The following is a 20,253-nucleotide window of genomic DNA, read 5'->3' on the forward strand; positions in this document are numbered from 1 at the left end:
AGTGCTGAATTCTGAAATTGTCAGTACTCCGTTCTTCTCAGCTAGGACTGAAATCAGACTGAATTCTCCTCAGCATCCAGTTCAGAAGTCTTTCTCTGCTCAGCTGATGCTGACTAATCAGATCTCTTGGAACAGCCTGTCACTCAAGGCTCTCTGGTTCTGTGAGAAATTAACCCTTCATAGTCTGTTTACACAGCACTTGTAAGCTTTTAAAAGTGCAGTCCGTCACAGTTGCATGAATTGGCCCACTGCCACTTACCTGTGAAGTAATGGACACTCTGGTTTTCTATTTGCTTTGCAGCCAGAAGACCGCTTCTCAGATGCTGCAGAATCCCTAAGCTCAAGGAGTGACGAGTCTCCAACCAGTTCTACTTCCCTTTCTTCCAGGTGGGCAGCCCCTGTGCTTGCTGGCTTTTCTGCTTACAGACTCCTGGGGGTGGCAATGTTTAAGGTCTTTGCTATGGGGAATTTTATGTTCTGATCCTTAGTAAAAAGTTGTAATTGGAGGGATAGTGCAGGGTTGCAACTACAACTTCGTTTTGATCAGGACTGGCATCCAGGCAGAATCAGGTTGGTTGTTGGTTGGCTGGGGCATTCCCCAGGGAAAGGAGAAGGGTCAGTTCCAACATAGCATCTTATATTGGGGATAGGAGGTGGAACTGAACATTTACAATGTGGTTTTGTTATACTTTTTACTGTCTTCTGGGGCTGGGGCTGCAGTTTTAAGGGGAAACTGATATGGGGAAGGGGACCTTTTTATATATAAATTTATTTATAATTTTTCAAAACAATCGGTACATTCCTTTGGTTACAATAATTTTTTTTTAGTCTAATCACCCAGCTTATTTTCTATCCAGTTATAAATTCTTAACCATCGTTTTAAATATAGTTCTTCATCATTCCTTAATAAAACAACATTTAATTTGTCCATTTCCGCTAATTCCAACAATTTTTGGACTATCTCCTCTCTTGAAGGGGTTTTCTCCATTTTCCAACATTTAGCCAATAAAATTCTAGCTGACATTAAAATTTAAGTCACCATATACAGATCATTTTGTTTATAACCATCCAGGATCATGTTCAACAAAAAGATTTCTGGTGTTAAGGCTAAATTGATATTCAGTATTTCTTGTATAATCTTATATATTTTAAGCCAGAAAGTTTGGATTTTCCCGCATCTCCACCACATATGAAAAAATGTTCCTACATTAGTTTTACATTTCCAACACCTATTGTTAACAGTTGAATAACACTTAGCTATTTTATCAGGTGACCAGTGCTATTTGTGAAACATTTTATAAATATTTTCTTTATATGTTGGGAAGGGGACCTTTTTAATCTTTGCATTTCCTGCTGCGTTCCATCCAAAAATTGCTGCCTTCCCCTGCAGCTTTTAGCTTACAGAGTAAAACTTGACAAGTTATTCGGCCCTAAGATTTCCCTTCCCCTTGAGCACAAATTCTTTGATCAAGATTCTCTGTGTTTAATTTATTGGTCTTTTTTTAAATTCCAGGCACATATATAAGATTCTCAATATTCATTGCAATGGTTATCATAAAATAGAGTGCCATCCTAGTTGCTCTGGCTAGACAACTGCTTATGGCAGGCAGTCTTGAAGTTTGTTGTACTCGTTGTGAACTACCACACTAGAAAAACAACAGCAAAGACCCTAAGGCCTCCACTTTGGAAGGCATTATAACCAGTGTTCCCTCTAAGCTGAGTTAGTGTGAGCTAGCTCACAATTTTTTAGCCTCCAGCTCACACATTTTTGTCTTCGCTCAGGAAGGAGGGCTCCAGAGGAAACTGATTTATGTAGCCAAATGGCTCGCTCACAACTTTAATGCCAGTAGCTCACAAAGTAGAATTTTTGCTCACAGGACTCCACAGCTTAGAGGGAACATTGATTATAACTGATATTTGGCTCCTCCTACATTCCGCTGCAGCTGTACCAAATGCTACAGCCTGAGAGAGTTTTGTGCAACTAAATTTCAGGACTGTCATTTCATCAGCAGCATGTATCAGAATACCTAAATGCCTATGGGAAGCTGCTGCTGATGTCATGATCTGCTCATACTTTCAGTGGGAGCGAAACTGCAAAGGATGGTGTTGGAACTTGCCCAGAGATGGGACTTCCTCTCTGGCTCATTAAGAAAAGCAGTATCTCTTGGAAAAATCAGTGACCTCTTGCTCAAACGAGAGAGTAGTCCCACTGAGGTTTCCCAAGAGCAACCTTTTTCTCGATAAGAAAATCCAGAATTCTTTCTTCCTGTACGTAGCTATTTTTTTTAAAAAAAATTTTTTGAAAAGAGGTAGAGTAGAAGCTGTAATAGAATTACTTTCCTGATCGGATGGCTCGGGAGTGTTCAAGAGGTCAGCTGGTGATCCAGCATCTTTCAGGGTGTGGCACAAACTGGAGAAGGGTAAAATTGCAGCTAAGCTTGGTCACAGCATATCTAGAAGGCATCTGCTGTCTGAATTGGTACCGATTCACTGGGCTGATGTGCCGAACATCTGGAAAATGGAATTCTGGGGAACAACTAACAGCTTCCAACAAAAATAACAAGTTGAAGGTTGAAGGTTTCTTTTTTTCCCCTCTCCCCACACCCCAGAAGCATGGCTGCTGAGCTGGAAGAGAGGGATTTGGCATTAGACATCCCAGCTGCAGAAGAGAAACAGGACGGAATGGCTTCGAGTCACGTAACTGAAGAGGAGCTCCCTGGTACAGGTAAGGGCTTAGGAGCTGAGTTTCTCCAGTGGAGAACAGCAAGTCATTGCAGTATGTCGGGCACGACTCTGCTGTTGTCCTAGTTCTGGCAGGGCATGGAAGACTTTTTGCTGACCATTATTATGAAATGGTTTGCAGCTGTCTGACTTGGGTGTGGCTTCTCACCTGCCAGTGTTCACATACAGAGATGGGTGCTGAAAACTCTGTGCACATAGGCTGAATTCAGATCTCCCACTCAAACAAGGTTTATAAATTGTGGCTTGTTCACACCCCTTTTTTTAATGTTGAAACAGGAACAGTGTGACAAACTGGAGTCTGGTACGGGACCCCAAATCAGGTTTGCAAACTGGGGTCTTTGGCAGATTGTTAATCATTTGTATTCATTGTGAACTCTTGAGATGTCTGTATATGCAAACCACGGTTTGATGATTAGCACCGCCCTCTGTGATGTCCTGGCCACAGTGACAGTGCTGTAGAAAGATGGCCTTGTAGGTGGCAGGAATCAGACAAACTGAATGTGATGCACTGCTGGGATTAGTTACTTAGGTCTAATATATCAACCAGCATTTATAGCCTAAGCTGTTGTTTGGTGTAGTGGTTAAGTGTGCGGACTCTAATCTGGGAGAACCGGGTTTGATTCCCCACTCCTCCACTTGCACCTGCTGATGTGACCTTGGGTCAGTCACAAGCTCTGGCACAGCTGTCCTTGAAAAAGAGCAGTTTGTGTCAGAGTTCTCTCAGCCCCACCCACCTCACAGGGTGTCTGTTGTGGGGAGGGGAAGGGAAAGGAGTTTGTAAGCCGCTCTGAGACTCCAAGTGAAGGGCGGGGTATAAATCCAATCTCTTCTTCTTCTTAAACACACTATAGTTTATTGTGATATTTGAAAGCAGCCGTACACAGCACAGTTCGTTTCAGCTCCTTGCATGCTTTATGCATTCACACTTCGGGCACACTGTTAAAGCCAGATGTTTTTTCAGTACCAATTGATTGTTTTTGTGTTTTGACTGATTGAATGCTGATTTCAACCCCACACCCCTCAGGAGCATCCATTGATCCTGCACTGGAAGACCAGAATCTTGGCGCAGACTCCAAGGAATACAACATACCCCCAGATGCTGCCACTCCTACCAAACCCAGTACCCTGGACCTTGGATCTCTGGACTCTGCCAGCCCTGGGAATGGATTTATCAGAGGAAGTCCAGGTCTGGGATCAGCTGGTTCTTCCAGAGAGGTGAGAGCTGAAGAATTACATTAAGATCTACCATGTTACTTTCACCTAAGGATCCAATATATTTATTTGTTTATTTAAAACGTATATTAGTTGCCTTTCTACCTTGTGGAACTCAAAGCAGCTAACAATGTAAATAAAACAACAGTTATATTAAAAAAATAAAACTACAGTTTAAAATCATGATGAGGAGTGTTACTAAACAAAAAATTAAATGAGTCAAATGCAGACTTTAGTCAAATGCAGTCTTAATACTGTCTTCAACTGCCCTGTAAAGATCGAAAGCAAAGGGGGCAAGGCGCACCTCCTTGGGGAGGTTGTTGCAAATTTGTGGGTCTGCCACTGAAAAGGCCCTCTCTATTTTTTGCCATCAGGTTAAGCTGACCTCTGGTGACCCATAGTGGGGCTTGAAGGCAAGGGACGTTCAGAGGTGGTTTGCCATTGGCTGCCTCTGCATCACAACCCTGGTATTCCTTGGAGGTCTCCCATCTAAATACAGTGACTGGAAAAAAGCCCACAGGAAAAAAAAAACCCACGGGGAAAAAAACCCACTGTCATAAATGCTCACAGGAAAAAAGCCCACGTGGAAAAATGCCCACGCGGAAAAAAGCTCATATACATAAAAGCCCACACGGACATGGAAAAAAAACCACAAGGAAAAATACCATGTAAAGCGCCATAGATATTTATAATTGTGGATAACCATTAATTTCCTGTCACGGCTCAGGTGGGGTGTCACCTGACGCTGCCACCACTCTGGATTTAGGTTCCCTCGAGAAGGCCCAGAGCACCCTCCCAAGACCTTCAGACCTCCCTTTAGGCCGAATAACAGGCGTGAGGACCAGGCAGAGTAAAACAAGGAAAAGGTTTATTTTATAGGAGGTCAAACAACAAGGTGCAGAATAACAACAGTAAGTGGGTGAAAAGAAATCAAATGCCCTAACGCGTCTAAATATATACTGTCCCTAGCTCACTATCTCAAGTGGCCTTAGACTACTCCCCCCTCCCTCAGGATGAGGGTTTTTCCCCTGCAGCAGCCTTCCTTCTGGCTCTGCCCTCTGGAAGAAAGAACAGCTCTTCCTGCTGCTCCAGAACTTTTATTCCCCCCTCCTCTTTTCCTATTGGTCCATTTTGGCCCCCAAACCTCCCAGGGGCTTCTGGGAGTTGTAGGCCCAGCCTCACCTACTGCTAGCCAGGCTCCCTGGGCCTAGTAGGCCTCTGATGGCACAGCCCAGATCATGACATCTCCATTTATGAGAATTAACAGATATTACCTGTATTCACATGCAACAATTTGTGTTGTGATTTTATCAAGTATAATCCTATATACACGTTGGCCATTTCCAGCTCTCCCATTGGCTGTGCTATGTACTCCATCTGCCATTGGCCATTCAATCGCCACTCAAGAATACTCGTGTGTCATTGGCTGTGTCCTGGGTCCACTTCTTTTGGACTAACTTATCCCTCAATGGCTGTTGCTAGGCAACCAAGGTTGGTTCTGTAAATAAAAAGATGAAGGAAACCCTGTCCAGGGCTTTGTGAGGAATTCATTGGGGCCAGGCCTGACTAGGGTTGCCAGCTCCAGGTAGGGTTGCCAAATGAAATTCGTCCGGGAGCGGGGGGCTCCCGAACGGCGTCCTCTTTGTGCGCGCGCGTCACCCGGAAGTGACGTCACACGCTGGGGGCGGGGGGGTCGTTATTTGGGAAAACTCATGTGTTCTCTGGGATACTCGAAGGGATACTCTGAGATACACACCTGGGAGTGCTGAAGATTCCGTTAGTGTAGCAAATAATTTGTTTCACTGCTTCTTCTGTTTTTGCCTTTTTTTTGGTGGGTGCTTCTACACTAGTGCTGTGAATTATGTTCTTACTCTTAATTAATTTAGATTATTTATAGCTGCTTTACCATCTTGGCATCCTTCCTGGCAGCAAAGTTTTTCTGGCTTTTTGTGGTCTTTGTATTGCCGTTGTGTTTATATCAGGATCTGTTTGTCCTAACGGTTTATAACTATATAAGCCATGACTCTTTTGTGCCATTAGGCACAATGGCATGGGGGGGGGGGGTAAAACTAAAATTGGCATAAGTTTTCACAGTCCTATTTTGTCTCCTTTACATTTCCTTCCTTCAACATTGCATCATACCACCACATTCATGCTTTTCCAGGGCATTGCCAATATGAGGCACTTTGTTCAGTCTCCCTGCTTCTTGACCAGTTCTCTCAGCATTCTGCTTTCCCATCCCCCGCCCCGATAGCTCACAGCCCCTCCTAAGTGCTATGATGCCAGTTCAGAGCCACCCCCTCTCTGATGAGCCCCACCCTCCCACAATTCCCGTTCATCTCTGCCTATTTCCTCAGTCCCCCCATCTGTCCTTCCTTCAGTTTCTCAGTCTGTTGCCAGCTCTGCTCTTTCTCCCCCGTCAGCCTTCTGGGGCTTCTTCCCCATCCCCAGCTGTTCCCTTTGTGTTTTTTTAATCCCAGCCAAGTGAACTATATCTCCTTCCCTCACCAAAACTGGTCTACAGGTTTTCCACTCCCCTGCGCAACTAACTGTTTTAGGCCACTATGCCACTTTGCCTGTGAGTGTCAGAAGCTTCCCTAACCACAAGCATGAGAAAGTGGTAAAGGTAAAGGTTCCCTTGCTCGAAAGCCAGTCGAGTCCGACTCTAGGGTTGCGGTGCTCATCTCCGTTTCAAAGCCGAAGAGCCAGCGCTGTCCGAAGACGTTTCCGTGGTCATGTGGCTGGCATGACTAAACACCAAAGCGCACGGAACGCTGTTACCTTCCCACCGAAGTGGTACCTATTTATCTACTTGCAATTTCTTGCTTTCGAACTGCTAGGTTGGCAGGAGCTGGAACTAGAGACGGGAGCTCACTCTGTCATGCGGCACCCGGGTCTCGAACTGCTGAACTACCGACCTTCCACAGCCTGCAGTTCAGCGTCTTAACCACTTGAGCCACCGCAGCTCCTATGAGAAAGTGGGCTGGACTGCAAATTACATTTTTTGATGAGCGGGGTCTGGGTTCCCTATATAGCTCCCAAATGGGGTAAATAACTCCCCCTGGCTATTCCAGCTTGGGAGAACTGTGGGGGAGGGGAGGCAGCCACTTCTTCTTCACCCTCCGTGCCATCATCTTGAGCTGAATCAGGCCCCTTGTGGTCCTTTAGAAAGCAGCTTCCTGCAGCTGCCGTGTGGCTGCAGGGCGGGCAAGTTGGGTCCAGGGAGTGCATACTCTGGCCCACTGTCGATAGCATTTTAAACTCTACCATTTAATAACTAAATATAATTATTTGTGATTACCCAAAGCTGACCTCATTGGTGTGCATTAAAGCAGGGGCCTCCAACATGGTACCCACAGGCACCCTGGCACCCGCCAGCACCTTTCCTGGTGCCTGCTGCTAGGCGTTTTGAGAAAGTGAGTTGGACCGGGGGGGGGGGCTCCCACCCACCAAGGCTTCTGATTGCACAACGAATCAGATCTCTATGGGCCAAACTGGAACAATGTTGTTTTGACAGCCGCTATCACAACAATGTTGGTTGTATTCTCTTTCTCACTCCTATTGTCCTCTGTACTTGGGGATTCCTGTGTGTTTATGTATTGCCCCACCTCCTGTGGTGACCATTTTATGGTTGCCGTCGCCTTCCATAGTGGCTGTTTTGTGGTTGTGCCCACCACTATGTGTCAGAATCCCAAAGGTGCCCACCAGCTCAAAAAAGTCGGGCATCCCTGTCTTAAAGCATGGTGATTTGGGGAGGGGTGCTACGTAGCCTATCCCAGTGGGATTTTTTTTTGACACAGAGCCTGTTTGAACTACTTGCTCTGGCACTGAATTGCTCTGGCACTGAACTACTTGCTCTGGCACTGAATTGCTCTGGCACTGAACTACTTGCTCTGGCACTGAATTGCTCTGGCACTGAACTACTTGCTCTGGCACTGAATTGCTACTTAGGTTAACCTCTAATCCTGTGTTTCTTTGTCCCTGACCAATACCTTCAGGGCAGCACTGAATATCGACGGAAGCAAAAAGGTAAGTGGAACGTTGTTTGCCCCTCACTTAGGGGGGGAGGGGTTAAGAACTTTTTTAATAGTGTGTTTGTTGAAGAATGAAAACTTGCTCAAGGAGCTTGCTTTTGTACCAAACTGCGACGTGCTTATTCATCTTACCTGTTTGTTTTGGATCAGGAATGGCTACCCGTCTGAGCCGACGGCGGATCTCTTGTCAGGATCTGGGGCAGGTGGACTGTGACGGTTGGCTTCTGAAGAAGAAAGACCATGTGGGCTTCATGGCCCAGAAATGGAAGCGGTTCTGGTTTGTGCTGAAAGGACAGGCCCTCTATTGGTACAGCAACCCCAATGTGAGTTTATTAATTAATTAATTAATTAATTATTAAGTTCTATTTATAAAACTGCCCTTCTGTACATAATAAAATCGTATTTAAAATCCAGATTATAATATAGTAAAAAAGGTAACCTATATCCAGTGAGATGGCAATGAAACTGCTAGAAAATATGCCACTGCCTCATGGGGGGGAGGGGGAGGCAGGAGGAATAGAGGTGCTGCCCTCAACCAAACACCTGGCAGAACATTTCTGCCTTGCATGCTTTGCAGAGCTGCATTAAGTCCCACAGGGCACAGATGTTATTCGGCAGAGATGTCCACCAGGATGGAGCCAGGGCCGAAAATGCCCTGGACCTGGTTGAGGACAGCCGGATATCTCTTGGGCCAGGGGCCACCAGCAGGTTCTTATCAGCCAAGCGTAACATTCTTTGGGAGGGTATACTGATGGCGGGGGAGTTGCTGATGGCTATGCAGGAGCCAGTGTTACAGCTCATGCAAATGTTGGTAGAATTTTCATGGCCGATCGGGCAACTGAAGTCAGAGTTCTGATCTATCAGAGTCAGTATTGTCTGCTCTGACCAGCAGTGAGTCTCCAGGGTCTCAGGCAGAGTGTTTTCACATCACCTGTTATCTGATCTGGAGGAGCCAGGGATTGAGCAGGGATTGACCTTCTGCATGCCAGGCAGGTGTTCGCCAATGAACCACAGCTCCTCATTAAGATGGGAGCATGATGGTCTCTTGGCCTCTCTGGTCCTCGTCCCAATCCCTACACCACAGTGGCTTTCAGCTATCCAATACATGTTTGAACAAACATTGTTTTATTGGGATGCTGTTTTTCCTGGCAATGAAGAGCAATTCTGGTAGATAAACATACATAAGAACATAAGAGATGCCAATGTTGGATCAATGTTGGATCAGGCCAAAGGCCCACCCAGTCCAACACTCTGTATCACACAGTGGCCAGAAATACCAGGTGCCATCAGGAGGTCCACCAGTGGGGCCAGGACATTAGAAACCCTCCCACTGTTGACCCCCCAAGCACCAAGATGACAGAGCATCACTTGCCTCAGAGTCCCTATCTATACCTTGTGGCTAATAGCCACTGATGGACCTCTGCTCCATATGCTTATCTAATTCCCTTTTGAAGCCGTCCATACCTTTTGTCTGCCTCTCCAGCCCTGTGTTTTGTTGCTACCAAGAAGATCTGGGATGGTGTGCAGGTCCTCTCTGCCAAGAGCAGAAAACAGGTTATAATATCTTGGGGATTCCTGAAGCTGCTTCCTGTTTTTCCTGTCTGTACAGACTTGGTAGCATTCCAGAGCACCCCAGTACACATGGCCCCAAGCTGAACTGATTGTTGTGTGTGAAATGCTGCTCTGTTTTTCCCTCCTCCCATTCTCATCCTCCCTCCCACTCTAGGACGAGAAGGCCGTAGGCCTGATCAATGTGTCAGCCTACAAGCTGGAGAGCACCAAAGAGCAGAAAAAGAAATAGTAAGTATTGCTTGGGATTGCAACGCAGAGTTCAAGATCTCAGTCAGAGGAGTGGCTGTCCCAGGAAAATGAATACATGGGGCTTGCTCATGAGAACATAAATGGCTGGAGTACTATGGTGAAATAGTGTTGCACTAGGATCCGGAGGACCCAGGTTTGAATCCCTGCACTCTGCCATAGGAGCTCACTGGGTGACCGTGAGCCAGTCACACACTCTCAAGCTAACCTACCTCACGGAGTTATTGTTGTAGGCAGGGCTCTTTTTGTAGAAAAAGCCCAGCAGGAACCCATTAGCATAATAGGCCACACCCAACATTAGAAACTCATTAGCATATTAAGCCACACCCTGACAGCACCGCTCATTAGCACATTAGGCCACACACCCATGTTACCAGAAGTGTAGTCATCCAGCCACACCCACCTTTCCCTTCTTATTCTGTTCACCTTGTTTGTTGTCAAAACCCAGAACTTTTTTTGGAGCAGGAACTCCTTTGCATGTTAGGCCACACACCCCTAATGTAGCCAATCCTAATAGGTTTCTGCTATTGGGTGTGGCCTATTATGCTAATGAGTTCTTGCTGGGCGTGGCCAACTCAGGAGCCAGCCGGAACTCCGTTCCTGTGCGTTCCTGCCCAAAAATAGCCCTGGTTGTAGGGATAGAACTGAGAAGGGAAAATGATGTTGTAAGCTGCTTTGGGTCCCCATTGGTGGAGAAAAGTGGGGTATAAATACATAATGTGGGGCATACACATGTAAGTCTGTCCCTAGTTCATCCCCGTGGTGCTTCCAAATGCCATTGACGAGGGGCTCAGAAATCAGGCTAGAGGCTTTCAGGTTCCTAGGTTAGCTGCCTTGCCCATTTTTGGGCCCTTGGCACACTGTCAGATCTCCCAGTTAAGACACTCTCCACAAACACTTAAGTAGTGGTAGTTTATTGAGATATGCTTACTTCAGGAAACAGGCTCTGTGTCAAAACTAACAAAAGGCATGAAAAATCCTCTATTACAGGTAATATACAAACTACACCCCACATCTCACACATACGTCATCAGTCAGCCCCTAGGTCACTATGGCAACCCTGACAGATATACGGTGCTTTATCTACATCCTAGCCTGGGAGAGACGACTCCAAGGCCAGCTCCCTTGGGAACCAGCATTGGGGCACAGCTTTGAGGAAAAGTTATGGCTTCTAAAAGCATCCACTCTAAACACCCGTGCACCCCCCTCAGGAATTCCCTCCCCCATAACTATGGCAAGCAGTGAAGTGGAACCAAATGAAACAAAACTAAAGCTTGACATTCTGCCCCCCCCACCCAAAGCCTCCTCAACCACCCGGCTTGTGAGGGTTACATTTATGGAAAGCACAGATAAGGGAAGAGGCCTTGATGTTTGTGCTCTCAACCCATTCATTATGTTCTGGCCCAAAGTCTCTCCACTTAATTAGGTAGAACACACGCCCCCGTTTTAACCTAGAGTCCAAGATAGTCCCCACCTCCTGGTGGGGTTCTCCTTCAACCATGAGAGTAGGAGGAGCAGGACAATGATGAGTCCAGGGCGAGGGTCCAGGATCTATCTTCCGCAGACTAAAATGAAACACAGGATGCACGTGACACAGATTTTTAGGGAATTCAACCTCTACAGTCAGTCACCTTATTAATCACACGAGTCACTTTAAAAGGACCAATGTATTTCCACCCCAGTTTTTTCCCTGGCTGCACCCCTCAGAGGTGCTTTTTTTTAATAGATAACTTTATTAAGTGTGTATATATATATCCAGATATTTTAATGCATATCTTAACACTTCATTTTTCATATTCTCCTCTTTCTAAGAATCAAATTAAACATTGAAAGCATATAAGTACTCTCTATCCTCATTATCTTATTCCCTTTCTTTATCCGCTTGTCCAAACCGCCGTACAACTTCCTCTAATTCATGATCTAAACATTATTACATTCTTCTTTAAGTTATTCAAAACTTCTATACTTCTTTTGCTGGATTCCCTCCGTACATCCTTATTTTATACTTATAGTCTATCTTCTTCCATACCTATAACGGAAAGTTGAACAGGGTTGCCTCCGAAACTGGGTGCTGCAGAGGGAGCCTCTGCAACAGGAGGAAACCCTCCTCCATCTTATCGGAGGTCTTGGGGGGGGCACACCCTTCCCCTCCTTGCTATGCCCTTGGCTTTAACTATTCCATTCATATTATCTATTTTCCATTATTATTATTCCCACTTATCCTATCTACTAACTCTTACTCTATATACTAACATACTTTCATATTAACTCTAACTTACTTTATGGATTACATTCTACCTCTCTGCTTCAAAACATAATATCACAGTTCAAACATTTCCATTCCTTAATTTGGTTACTGCCTCTACTAAATTTTTCCCTGTAATTTCATTATATGCAGTATGGACCACCATGCGTGATCTTCTCCAGTTATAGGTTCATCAAAGTTCAGCATAGATAGAGGCCCCCCCCTTCATAACCATGGACCGCCTTAAAGGGAGACATTCCAGTGGAGCTATGCACTGAATTATTGTAGCTATACTCCGCAAAAGGCAACAGCTGCACCCAATCATCCTGTCGATAGTTAATGAAACATCTGAAGAATTGTTCCAGGACCTGATTGGTGCGCTCGGTCTGGCCATCAGTTTTGGGGTGACACTTCTTAACCCTTGTTCCTGTCAGGGGCTTCAGTCAATCACACCCAACAACGTTCCTTCAGAAGTTTGTTTATTGAGAGCGAGTACTTAAGACACCATGAACCTCTGTGTCAGGAATGGAGGGATAGTGAAAGGAACCCCAGATATACCCCCTTCATACAAGACCCCCTGACACGGGAAGGCCAATGAAAAGCACCTGGGAACGCGGGCAAAAAGCAACGGTTACATTCCCAGCGGGAAGCTAGGAGCAGGCAATACACAGCTTCAAGGACACTACTATGATAACAGCTCAAGACGTAAAGAAGTAGGGAGGGCGAGTGAGAGAGGTGGACAGCAACCCACACATGCCATTACATGGCAGCCTTAGCTGACAGTTCCACCCCTAGGACCTTCAATAATTCCCTCCAAAACTTGGCAACAAACTGTGAACCCCTGTTGGGAATTATTTTGAAGGGTGAAGCATGTAATTTCACAATGTGTTGCACAAACATCTGGGCCAACTGTTTGGCGGTGGGCACCTGCTTGCATGAGATGAAGTATGCCTGTTTTGAGAACAAGTCCACTACCACCCAGATCACCATCTTCCCTTGACTGGGGGGGGTAGGTCTGTAATAAAGTCCATGGATATTACCGACCATGGTCGCTCTGGAGTCTCTAAAGGTTGAAGCAGGACTGGCACCTCCCCCCCCCCCGCGTTTGCTCGTGAGGCAAGTCCAGCACGATCCCACGTACTTTGAAATGATTCCTTGCATGCGAAGCCACCAAAACTGCCTTTGAATCAGATGCAGGGTTTTCAAGTATCCAAAATGTCCCAACAGTTTGCTATCATGTCCCATCGAGAGAACTTCCCCCTTAGTGATTCATGTACAAATAGTTTATCCCCATTAACCCAGGTCCCATTGGATCAGTGTGCCCTCTTTCTTTATGGCTTCCAAATCTTGCGTGGAGTAAGTGCACACACACACACCACTTTTGCCTGGGCTCGAGTCACAACCGCCCCTCCCAACTGGGTGGGCGTGAACATAGTGTCTATGACCTCATCACATGGACTGGCATGCTGCAGTAGGTGGGATAGGGCGTCAGTCAGGAAGTTGGATTCCCTGGGAGGTGTTTGAGGGTGAAACGAAACTTAGAGAAGAACTCTGCCCAGTGCAACTGTTTTGTAGTCAGGCGCCGAGGGCTTTTCAATGCGTCTACATTTTTATGGTCGGTCCACACTTCAAAAGGATCCTGGGGCCCCTCCAGCCAATGTCTCCAAGTAGTCAAAGCCAACTTAATGGCTGCTGCCTCCTTGTCCCAAACAGCCCAGTGCCTCTCTACACTGGAGGACTTCTTTGAAACATAGGTGAGTGGGTGTAATTTCTCATCTGGGCCCCTTTGTAATATAGCCCCCCCCCCCATCGCCATGTCTGAGGTGTCCATCTGGACAATGGCTTAGTTTCATCTGGGTGGTGGAGTATAGGCTCTGATGTAAATAAGGTTTTCAGCATTTCAAAAGCTTGCTGGCACTCTGGGAACCATTCTAATTTATAACCACCCTTCTTACTCTCCAGGACTTTCCTTAGTCTGTCATTGGGAGAGTAACTTGGGCAAAATTCTGGATGAAAGGGCAGAAGAAATTCACGAATCCAAGGAAGGATTGTAATTGCCTCCTGGTGCGTGGGGGTTCCCACCCCGCTACATCTTGTATTTTCTTGGGATCCATCCCCAATCCCTCCCTTGTGATGCAGTACCCTAGAAAGTCAATTTCCTCCTTGTGGAACTCACACTTGGACAGCTTAGCCTAGAGGTGGTTCTCATACAGTGCTTTAAGGACTTCTCTCACTAGCTTTACATGTGACTCCTTGTCTTGTGAATATATTAACACGTCATCTAGGTAAACAACCACCCCTTTGAACAAATGCTTGTGCAAAACTTCTTTGATCAAGTTCATAAACACCCCTGGGGCCCCGGCTAATCCAAACAACATGACCAAATACTCAAACTGTCCCAGCGGGGTGTTGAACGGAATCTTCTACTCATAACCCTCTCTTATGTGCACTCTGAAGTAGGCATCTCATAAATCCAGCTTAGTGAATATTTTTTCCCGAGAAGCCTCAGCCAGCAAATCTTTAATGAGAGGGAGGGGGTAGGCGTTGGACATGGAAACTGCATTCAAACCTCTATAGTCTGTGCATAGCCTTTGGCCCCCATCCTTCTTTTTCTGGAACAAAACTGGCGCAGTGAAAGGGGAGGTCGCGGGTCTAATGAACCACCGGTCCAGATTTTTGTCTATGAACCTCCACAGTTCCTCCTTCTCCGTGGGGCTCATAGCATATAACTTTCCTTTGGGCATCTTATGGCCTGGCAGTACTTCAGCCACACAGTCAGTCTTATGGTGGGGAGGTAGCTCATCCACCTCCCCCTCCTCAAACACCCTGGCCAAGTCTCTATAGGGGAATATCATTCATTTCCTCTCTCACCAAACAAACATGTTCAGGTGCAGGGTGGGGTTCCCACCCCCACTCCAAGTGCCACAAGTGTTCCTTACATCTGGGGTCTAGGAAGGTGAGGGTCCCCGCACTCCACTGCATGTAGGGGTCATGGGCTTGCAGCCACGGACTGCCCAGCACCATGGGGAATTGCATTGATGGGTGCACAAATAATGATCTCAGTTCTTAATGCTCTGACTCCCCCACCTGCAATTGGACTGTGCAATTACTGGCACGGTTGCATGGGAGTGCCGTCCATTTGTGTAAACACTACCGGTTCTTTTAATTTGTGCACCTTCACCCCCAACTCCATAACCAAGCTGGGACTTATTAGGTCTCTTGTGCACCCAGAGTCCATGAGGACCTGTACTTGGATATGGGTCCCCTCCTCGGGATTAAGCATGGTGACAGTCACAAAGACAAGGGAAGAAGAGGGTCTCACCAATTTTCATGCTGGGGACTTGCGGACCTGTTGGTTGGTGCCCTTCACAACAGGTCCTGGCCTTTTCCCACCCTCTGGGGCTGCTCGGAGTCACTAGACGAAATGCTTTTGAAGGTTTTGAACTCCCCAGCTTTCAGGGCCTTGGGAGACTTTGACCTCCTCCCTGATGACTTTGGTTTATTCTCCTTGTAATCCTCACGGTGCTTCCTCTCCTTGCTTTGGAGTCTTGTGCACTCTGCCACGAAATGCCCAGCCTTCCCGCACCAAAGACACAGACCTTTCCACAAATGATGCTCCCGATCCCCACCGGGCAGCATCCCTCTGCCCTGAGTCGCCTTTTGGCTCCCTGCACCTTGGCCAGGTGCTCGGTATTGATAGAGTTTCACCAGGTTGTGCCAGTTTTGAGCCTCGCAAGCCACTTGGATCCATCCCCCCAGCATCAGGGGGTTGTCTTGGGCCAAAGCCTTCTCCAGAATAACAGTATTCAGCCCGGCCCGGTAGAATTCAATCAGCACCTCCTCTGGCCACCCCTGTAGCTTTGCAGCAGTGGCTTTGAACTCATTGGAGTACTCCTGTACCAACCAAGTCCTCCGGCGTAGACCCCGGAGGCGGGTGCGGGCCTTTTCCAGTTCAAGCGAGCCCTCAAACTGGTGGCATAAGGCTTGCATGAAAGCATCCACATTCCGCAGCTCTGGGGCAGCGACATTGTAAAGCCCCACAAACCAGTCTGCGACTCGGTCGTGGAGTCTTGACCCCACGTAGTCTACGCACTGTTCATCGGAGGCAAAGGTGTGGCCCTATTCTCGGAGCATCTTCCGCACCTGGATGGCAAAGAAAGCCAGCTTCCCCGGGTTGCCATCGAAGGTGGCCTCCAAGGCATCCTGAGGTTGCTGTTGCTCGGAGTCACCCCCTCTCCCTTTGGGTGGGGGCCTCTCCAGCTCGTCTGCCACGGCCTCTTCACCAGAGTCTTCAGAGACCATGAGCTCCTTCACCACCTTAGGGAGGTTCTTGATCAGGAACTGCAGCCCTTCTTTCAGCTGTTTCACCTCAGCTTGCAGGCCCCATTGGTCCCTGTCGCCTCCCGACTCGTCTTCCCATTCTTCCATCAGCTTGCCCAACTCTGGGTCATTGTGGAAGGTGCGGGAGACTCTCTGTCCTTCCCGGTCCGATTGCCCACGGGCCCCACGGAAACCAGGTGTGCTTGCTAACCACAGTGGGTCTTCCCAACAGTCAGGGCTGTCCCGACCTTTGGGGGGTTTGAAGAGGATGTGCTTCTTCGACTTGGCGCCCATAGTCTTATCGTCTCCCTTCTGGTCGGGATCAAGCACGGGATTCTCAGGTTCGGACCCGGTACTTGCGCTCGCCCCACAGTCTTCATCTCCATTCCCCGTTGCAATTACACCATTGTAGGCATACAGAATTCTAGCCAAACTTTGTAGTAACTCCTGGCAGCAAAGGATTCTGGGAAACCTCTCACTTTTTTTTTCTGGTTTAGTGTTTTCCAGCTCACACACGAGAAGTACAAGCCCTTCGTCTTTGCAGCGGAAACACTGGCTGATCTAAGCATGTAAGTAATCACAGTGAACCAGCTCAAGTAGTCCTGGGTTCCACCCTACAAGGCTGCCTCACCCTGCACATTCCCATGTGGCTCTTTCTTCCTTCCCAGTAAGCTCTACTTCCAGTGTGCCCTCTGTCCACAATGGTCGGCCCTCAGGCTTTTTCAGTGGCTGCCCAGGCTTGTGAAACAACCTCTTAGAAGGAATCAGGAGGGCTTCGATCCTCCTGGCTTTCTAGCAAGGCTGTAAAACAGAATTATTCTGCAGAACTTTTGTTACGGCCTGGGCAGAAAAGGGGAATACCCTGAAAGTAGGACATAACTTGGTTTTAAAGGTAAAGGTTCCCTTGCTCGAAAGCCGGTCGAGTCTGACTCTAGGGTTGCGGTGCTCATCGCTGTTTCAAAGCCGAAGGGACAGCGCTGTCCGAAGATGTTTCCGTGGTCATGTGGCTGGCATGACTAAACACCAAGGCACACGGAACGCTGTTACCTTCCCACCGAAGTGGTACCTATTGATCTTCTTGCAATTTCTTGCTTTCGAACTGCTAGGTTGGCAGGAGCTGGAACTAGAGACGGGAGCTCACTCCGTCATGCGGCACACTCGGGTCTCGAACTGCTGAACTACCGACCTTCCACAGCCTGCAGTTCAGCGTCTTAACCACTTGAGACACCGCAGCTCCTAACTCGGTTTTAGAGTGCACTTATTTATTCATTCTGTTTGAATTGTTTTAATCCAGGTGTTCTTATAGTATTGTTTCCTGCATGGGATCCTGAGTTGCTTGGGAGCAAGGCAGGCACTTAAAGATTTTTAAACAGACGAACGAAGGCATTGTGTACAACGATGGTGTTTCATTCCTTAGCCAAAGTCACCTGATTTCCTGGTGGAATGAGCTCCCTGGGAGATCAGGGCCCTGCGGGACCTCATGCAATTCCGCAGGGCCTGCAAGACACAGCTCTTCCGCCAGGCTTTCGAGTAGGAGCCGCCACCCCTACTATACCACCACCGCCCCAAGGTCCTGATTAAACATCTGCTACCGAAGAATCCTCCTGCCGTCTTCGTGGGACTTTGGACATTCAATCCGCCATCTTTTAGATTATGAATGGGAGCTTGAGCACCTGTTATTATATTTTAATATGTAGTATATGTTTTAAACTGTTTTGTATATATTGTTTTATCATGGCAAGTTGTTCTTGCCTCTGTGAGCCGCCCTGAGCCCACTGGGGAGGGCGGGGTATAAGTATGAAAATAAAATAAAATAAATAAAGATACAGCTTTGCTGGGCAGAACAGCACATTCCAGCTGCTGTTGTTATGCCTAATCGCAGTTCCAAGGGAGTCTCCCCTGCTTTCCTGCTTCCAAGGACCACTGCTGAGATCAGCAAAGGAAAGCCAGGCCCCCAGTTAGGCACCCAGTCTTGTGAAGAACCGTGAGGACCCCCTCCCCCTCTCTCATTTGTGTTTTGTAAACTATATTTGGTGTTGGATTTTAAGTGGTGAAAGAGAAGGGAGGAATTTGCAGAAGAGCTGAAAAAAATCCAGGGAGTATCTGTTATCAGTGGTTTGTGCGCATCGCTGTCAAATTCCAAAAGATTATGTTTTGGAGGTATGAAGCAATGCAGGCAGAGATGGAGAGAAAAAAACTGTAGAACAGGGAGGATCGGGTGTGAGTAGAGGCTTGCTTTCACTGTCCCTGTCTCCAAATTGAAAACATTGAGAGTGAATTGAAGTGTGAAATCCTGGGCAACCTAAAATGTTCTGGGTTTCTTTTTCTTCCAGGTGGGTTAGTCGTTTGATAACATCAATGATGAAGTACCTGCCAATCGCTAAATCTGGTCCACATAACCAAGAAGGTAGGCTTTCTTGAGGGCATATATTTCATTGAGCCAAGCACTTCATGCTTTGTTGCTACGAGCTGATTGAGACCTGATTCACAAATGCATGAAAATAAAGGGGGCTAGAATGCTGAGTGGGTGAAGGACTGCATTTTGGAATGCTCCCCCCCCCATTAAAAATTATTTTCAGATAAAGCACTAGCACAGCAAGCTGATTCTACCCCTCCCTCCTGCTCCCTGCTGAATAGCTTTTCTAGTTGCATGAGGGGGTTGATGTAATGGATTATTCAAAGGTGAAGTCTGATGTGGTGCAGTCTGTTCTGCTACTTTAGGTCTCTATCACCTTATTAGCACATCATTCTTCACTGTGTTTTAATCAGGCCTAGAGGCATCATTCCCAGTGAAGGTCTTGCCAAACAGCCTGGATCTGGAGTTCAATTTACAGCTGCAATACAAGATCTAGCAGGATTCCTGCATATACATTTTTTTCTCTGTTTCCATTTACAAATCAAACATGTTCAGGACTGACTGTCTTTTTTTTGTAAAATAAAACAAACCTCAGTTCCTGTGGCCCCCACCCACTCATTTTGCAATAAAATTGAAGCTGTTAATTGTTGGCGACATGTTGTCAGTAGTGTCAATCGACATCAGGTGATCCTTTTTTTTTCTGTAGCAAGGGTAGGCAGTGCCTGCTTCTCAAAGATATGCCTGGCAAAATCTGTTACTACTTCAACTTCCATTCCTAAACAAAAGTTTCTAGTTTATTCTGCTGCATTAAAAACAGTTTTTTTTTAATGAAAGCCAGTTTGGTTTAGTGGTTAGGAGTGTGGACTCTAATCTGAAAGAACCGATACCCCACTCCTTCACATGCTGGTGATGGTGTGACCTTGGGTCAGTCACAAGTTCTTTCAGAGCTGTTCTCTCAAGAGCAGTTCTCGAAAGAGCTCTCTCAGCCCCACCTACCTCATATGGTGTCTGTTGTGGGGAGGGGAAGGGAAAGGATATCGTAAGCTGCTCTGGGACTCTGAGTGAAGGGCAGGGTATAAATCCAATCTCTTCTTCTTCTCTTCTACTTGTATCTATCATAAGATTTCCACAGGTGGAGGGGGTATGTGATTTTTGCCAATTCCTCCCTCCCACTGGCAAACCTCTGTTTTTCCCCAAGCGCCTGTTCCCCGGGAGCAGCGTTTGGGCTGCATGGGGGGAGGGGAGTTGTGTTCCATAAATGGAAATCCTTTGTGATATCCAAACCGTGTGTGTGTGTGTTTAAGATCACAGATTGAAATTGAAAGGGTGCAACACTTCAATTTTAGTTCCCATGATTTTGAAATCCACCTTGTGACTTTGGAGCTGTGGGACACAGTGAGACATAGTATCAGAAATTACTGTTGCCCCCTATGGAAGGAGTAGAGAAAATGTACCTTCCTCTCCCCTTAGAGTTTGTCGTGGTCAATATATGATGGAAAGAAGTTGGAATGTGAGTTCACATTCCT

The 20,253-nt window shown here is 46.8% G+C and overlaps 1 protein-coding gene across 3 annotated transcripts in view; it reads left to right on the forward strand.

Moving 5' to 3' along the window:
* The window catches only part of CNKSR1 (connector enhancer of kinase suppressor of Ras 1), a 40,564-nt gene that overhangs the window by 15,892 nt on the left and 4,419 nt on the right, over positions 1 to 20,253 (forward strand). For all 3 annotated transcript variants that reach the window (XM_015411639.1, XM_015411641.1, XM_015411642.1), the window contains 8 exons: positions 302 to 387; positions 2,610 to 2,725; positions 3,767 to 3,957; positions 7,953 to 7,983; positions 8,139 to 8,311; positions 9,715 to 9,788; positions 16,869 to 16,940; positions 18,705 to 18,778. In XM_015411639.1, coding sequence (XP_015267125.1) covers positions 302 to 387; positions 2,610 to 2,725; positions 3,767 to 3,957; positions 7,953 to 7,983; positions 8,139 to 8,311; positions 9,715 to 9,788; positions 16,869 to 16,940; positions 18,705 to 18,778 — 817 coding nt within the window. The remainder of the gene's footprint in view (positions 1 to 301; positions 388 to 2,609; positions 2,726 to 3,766; positions 3,958 to 7,952; positions 7,984 to 8,138; positions 8,312 to 9,714; positions 9,789 to 16,868; positions 16,941 to 18,704; positions 18,779 to 20,253) is intronic.

The sequence above is a fragment of the Gekko japonicus genome, unplaced genomic scaffold, assembly GCF_001447785.1.
Source record: "Gekko japonicus isolate JY-2015 unplaced genomic scaffold, Gekko_japonicus_V1.1 scaffold62, whole genome shotgun sequence".
Lineage (NCBI taxonomy): Eukaryota > Metazoa > Chordata > Lepidosauria > Squamata > Gekkonidae > Gekko > Gekko japonicus.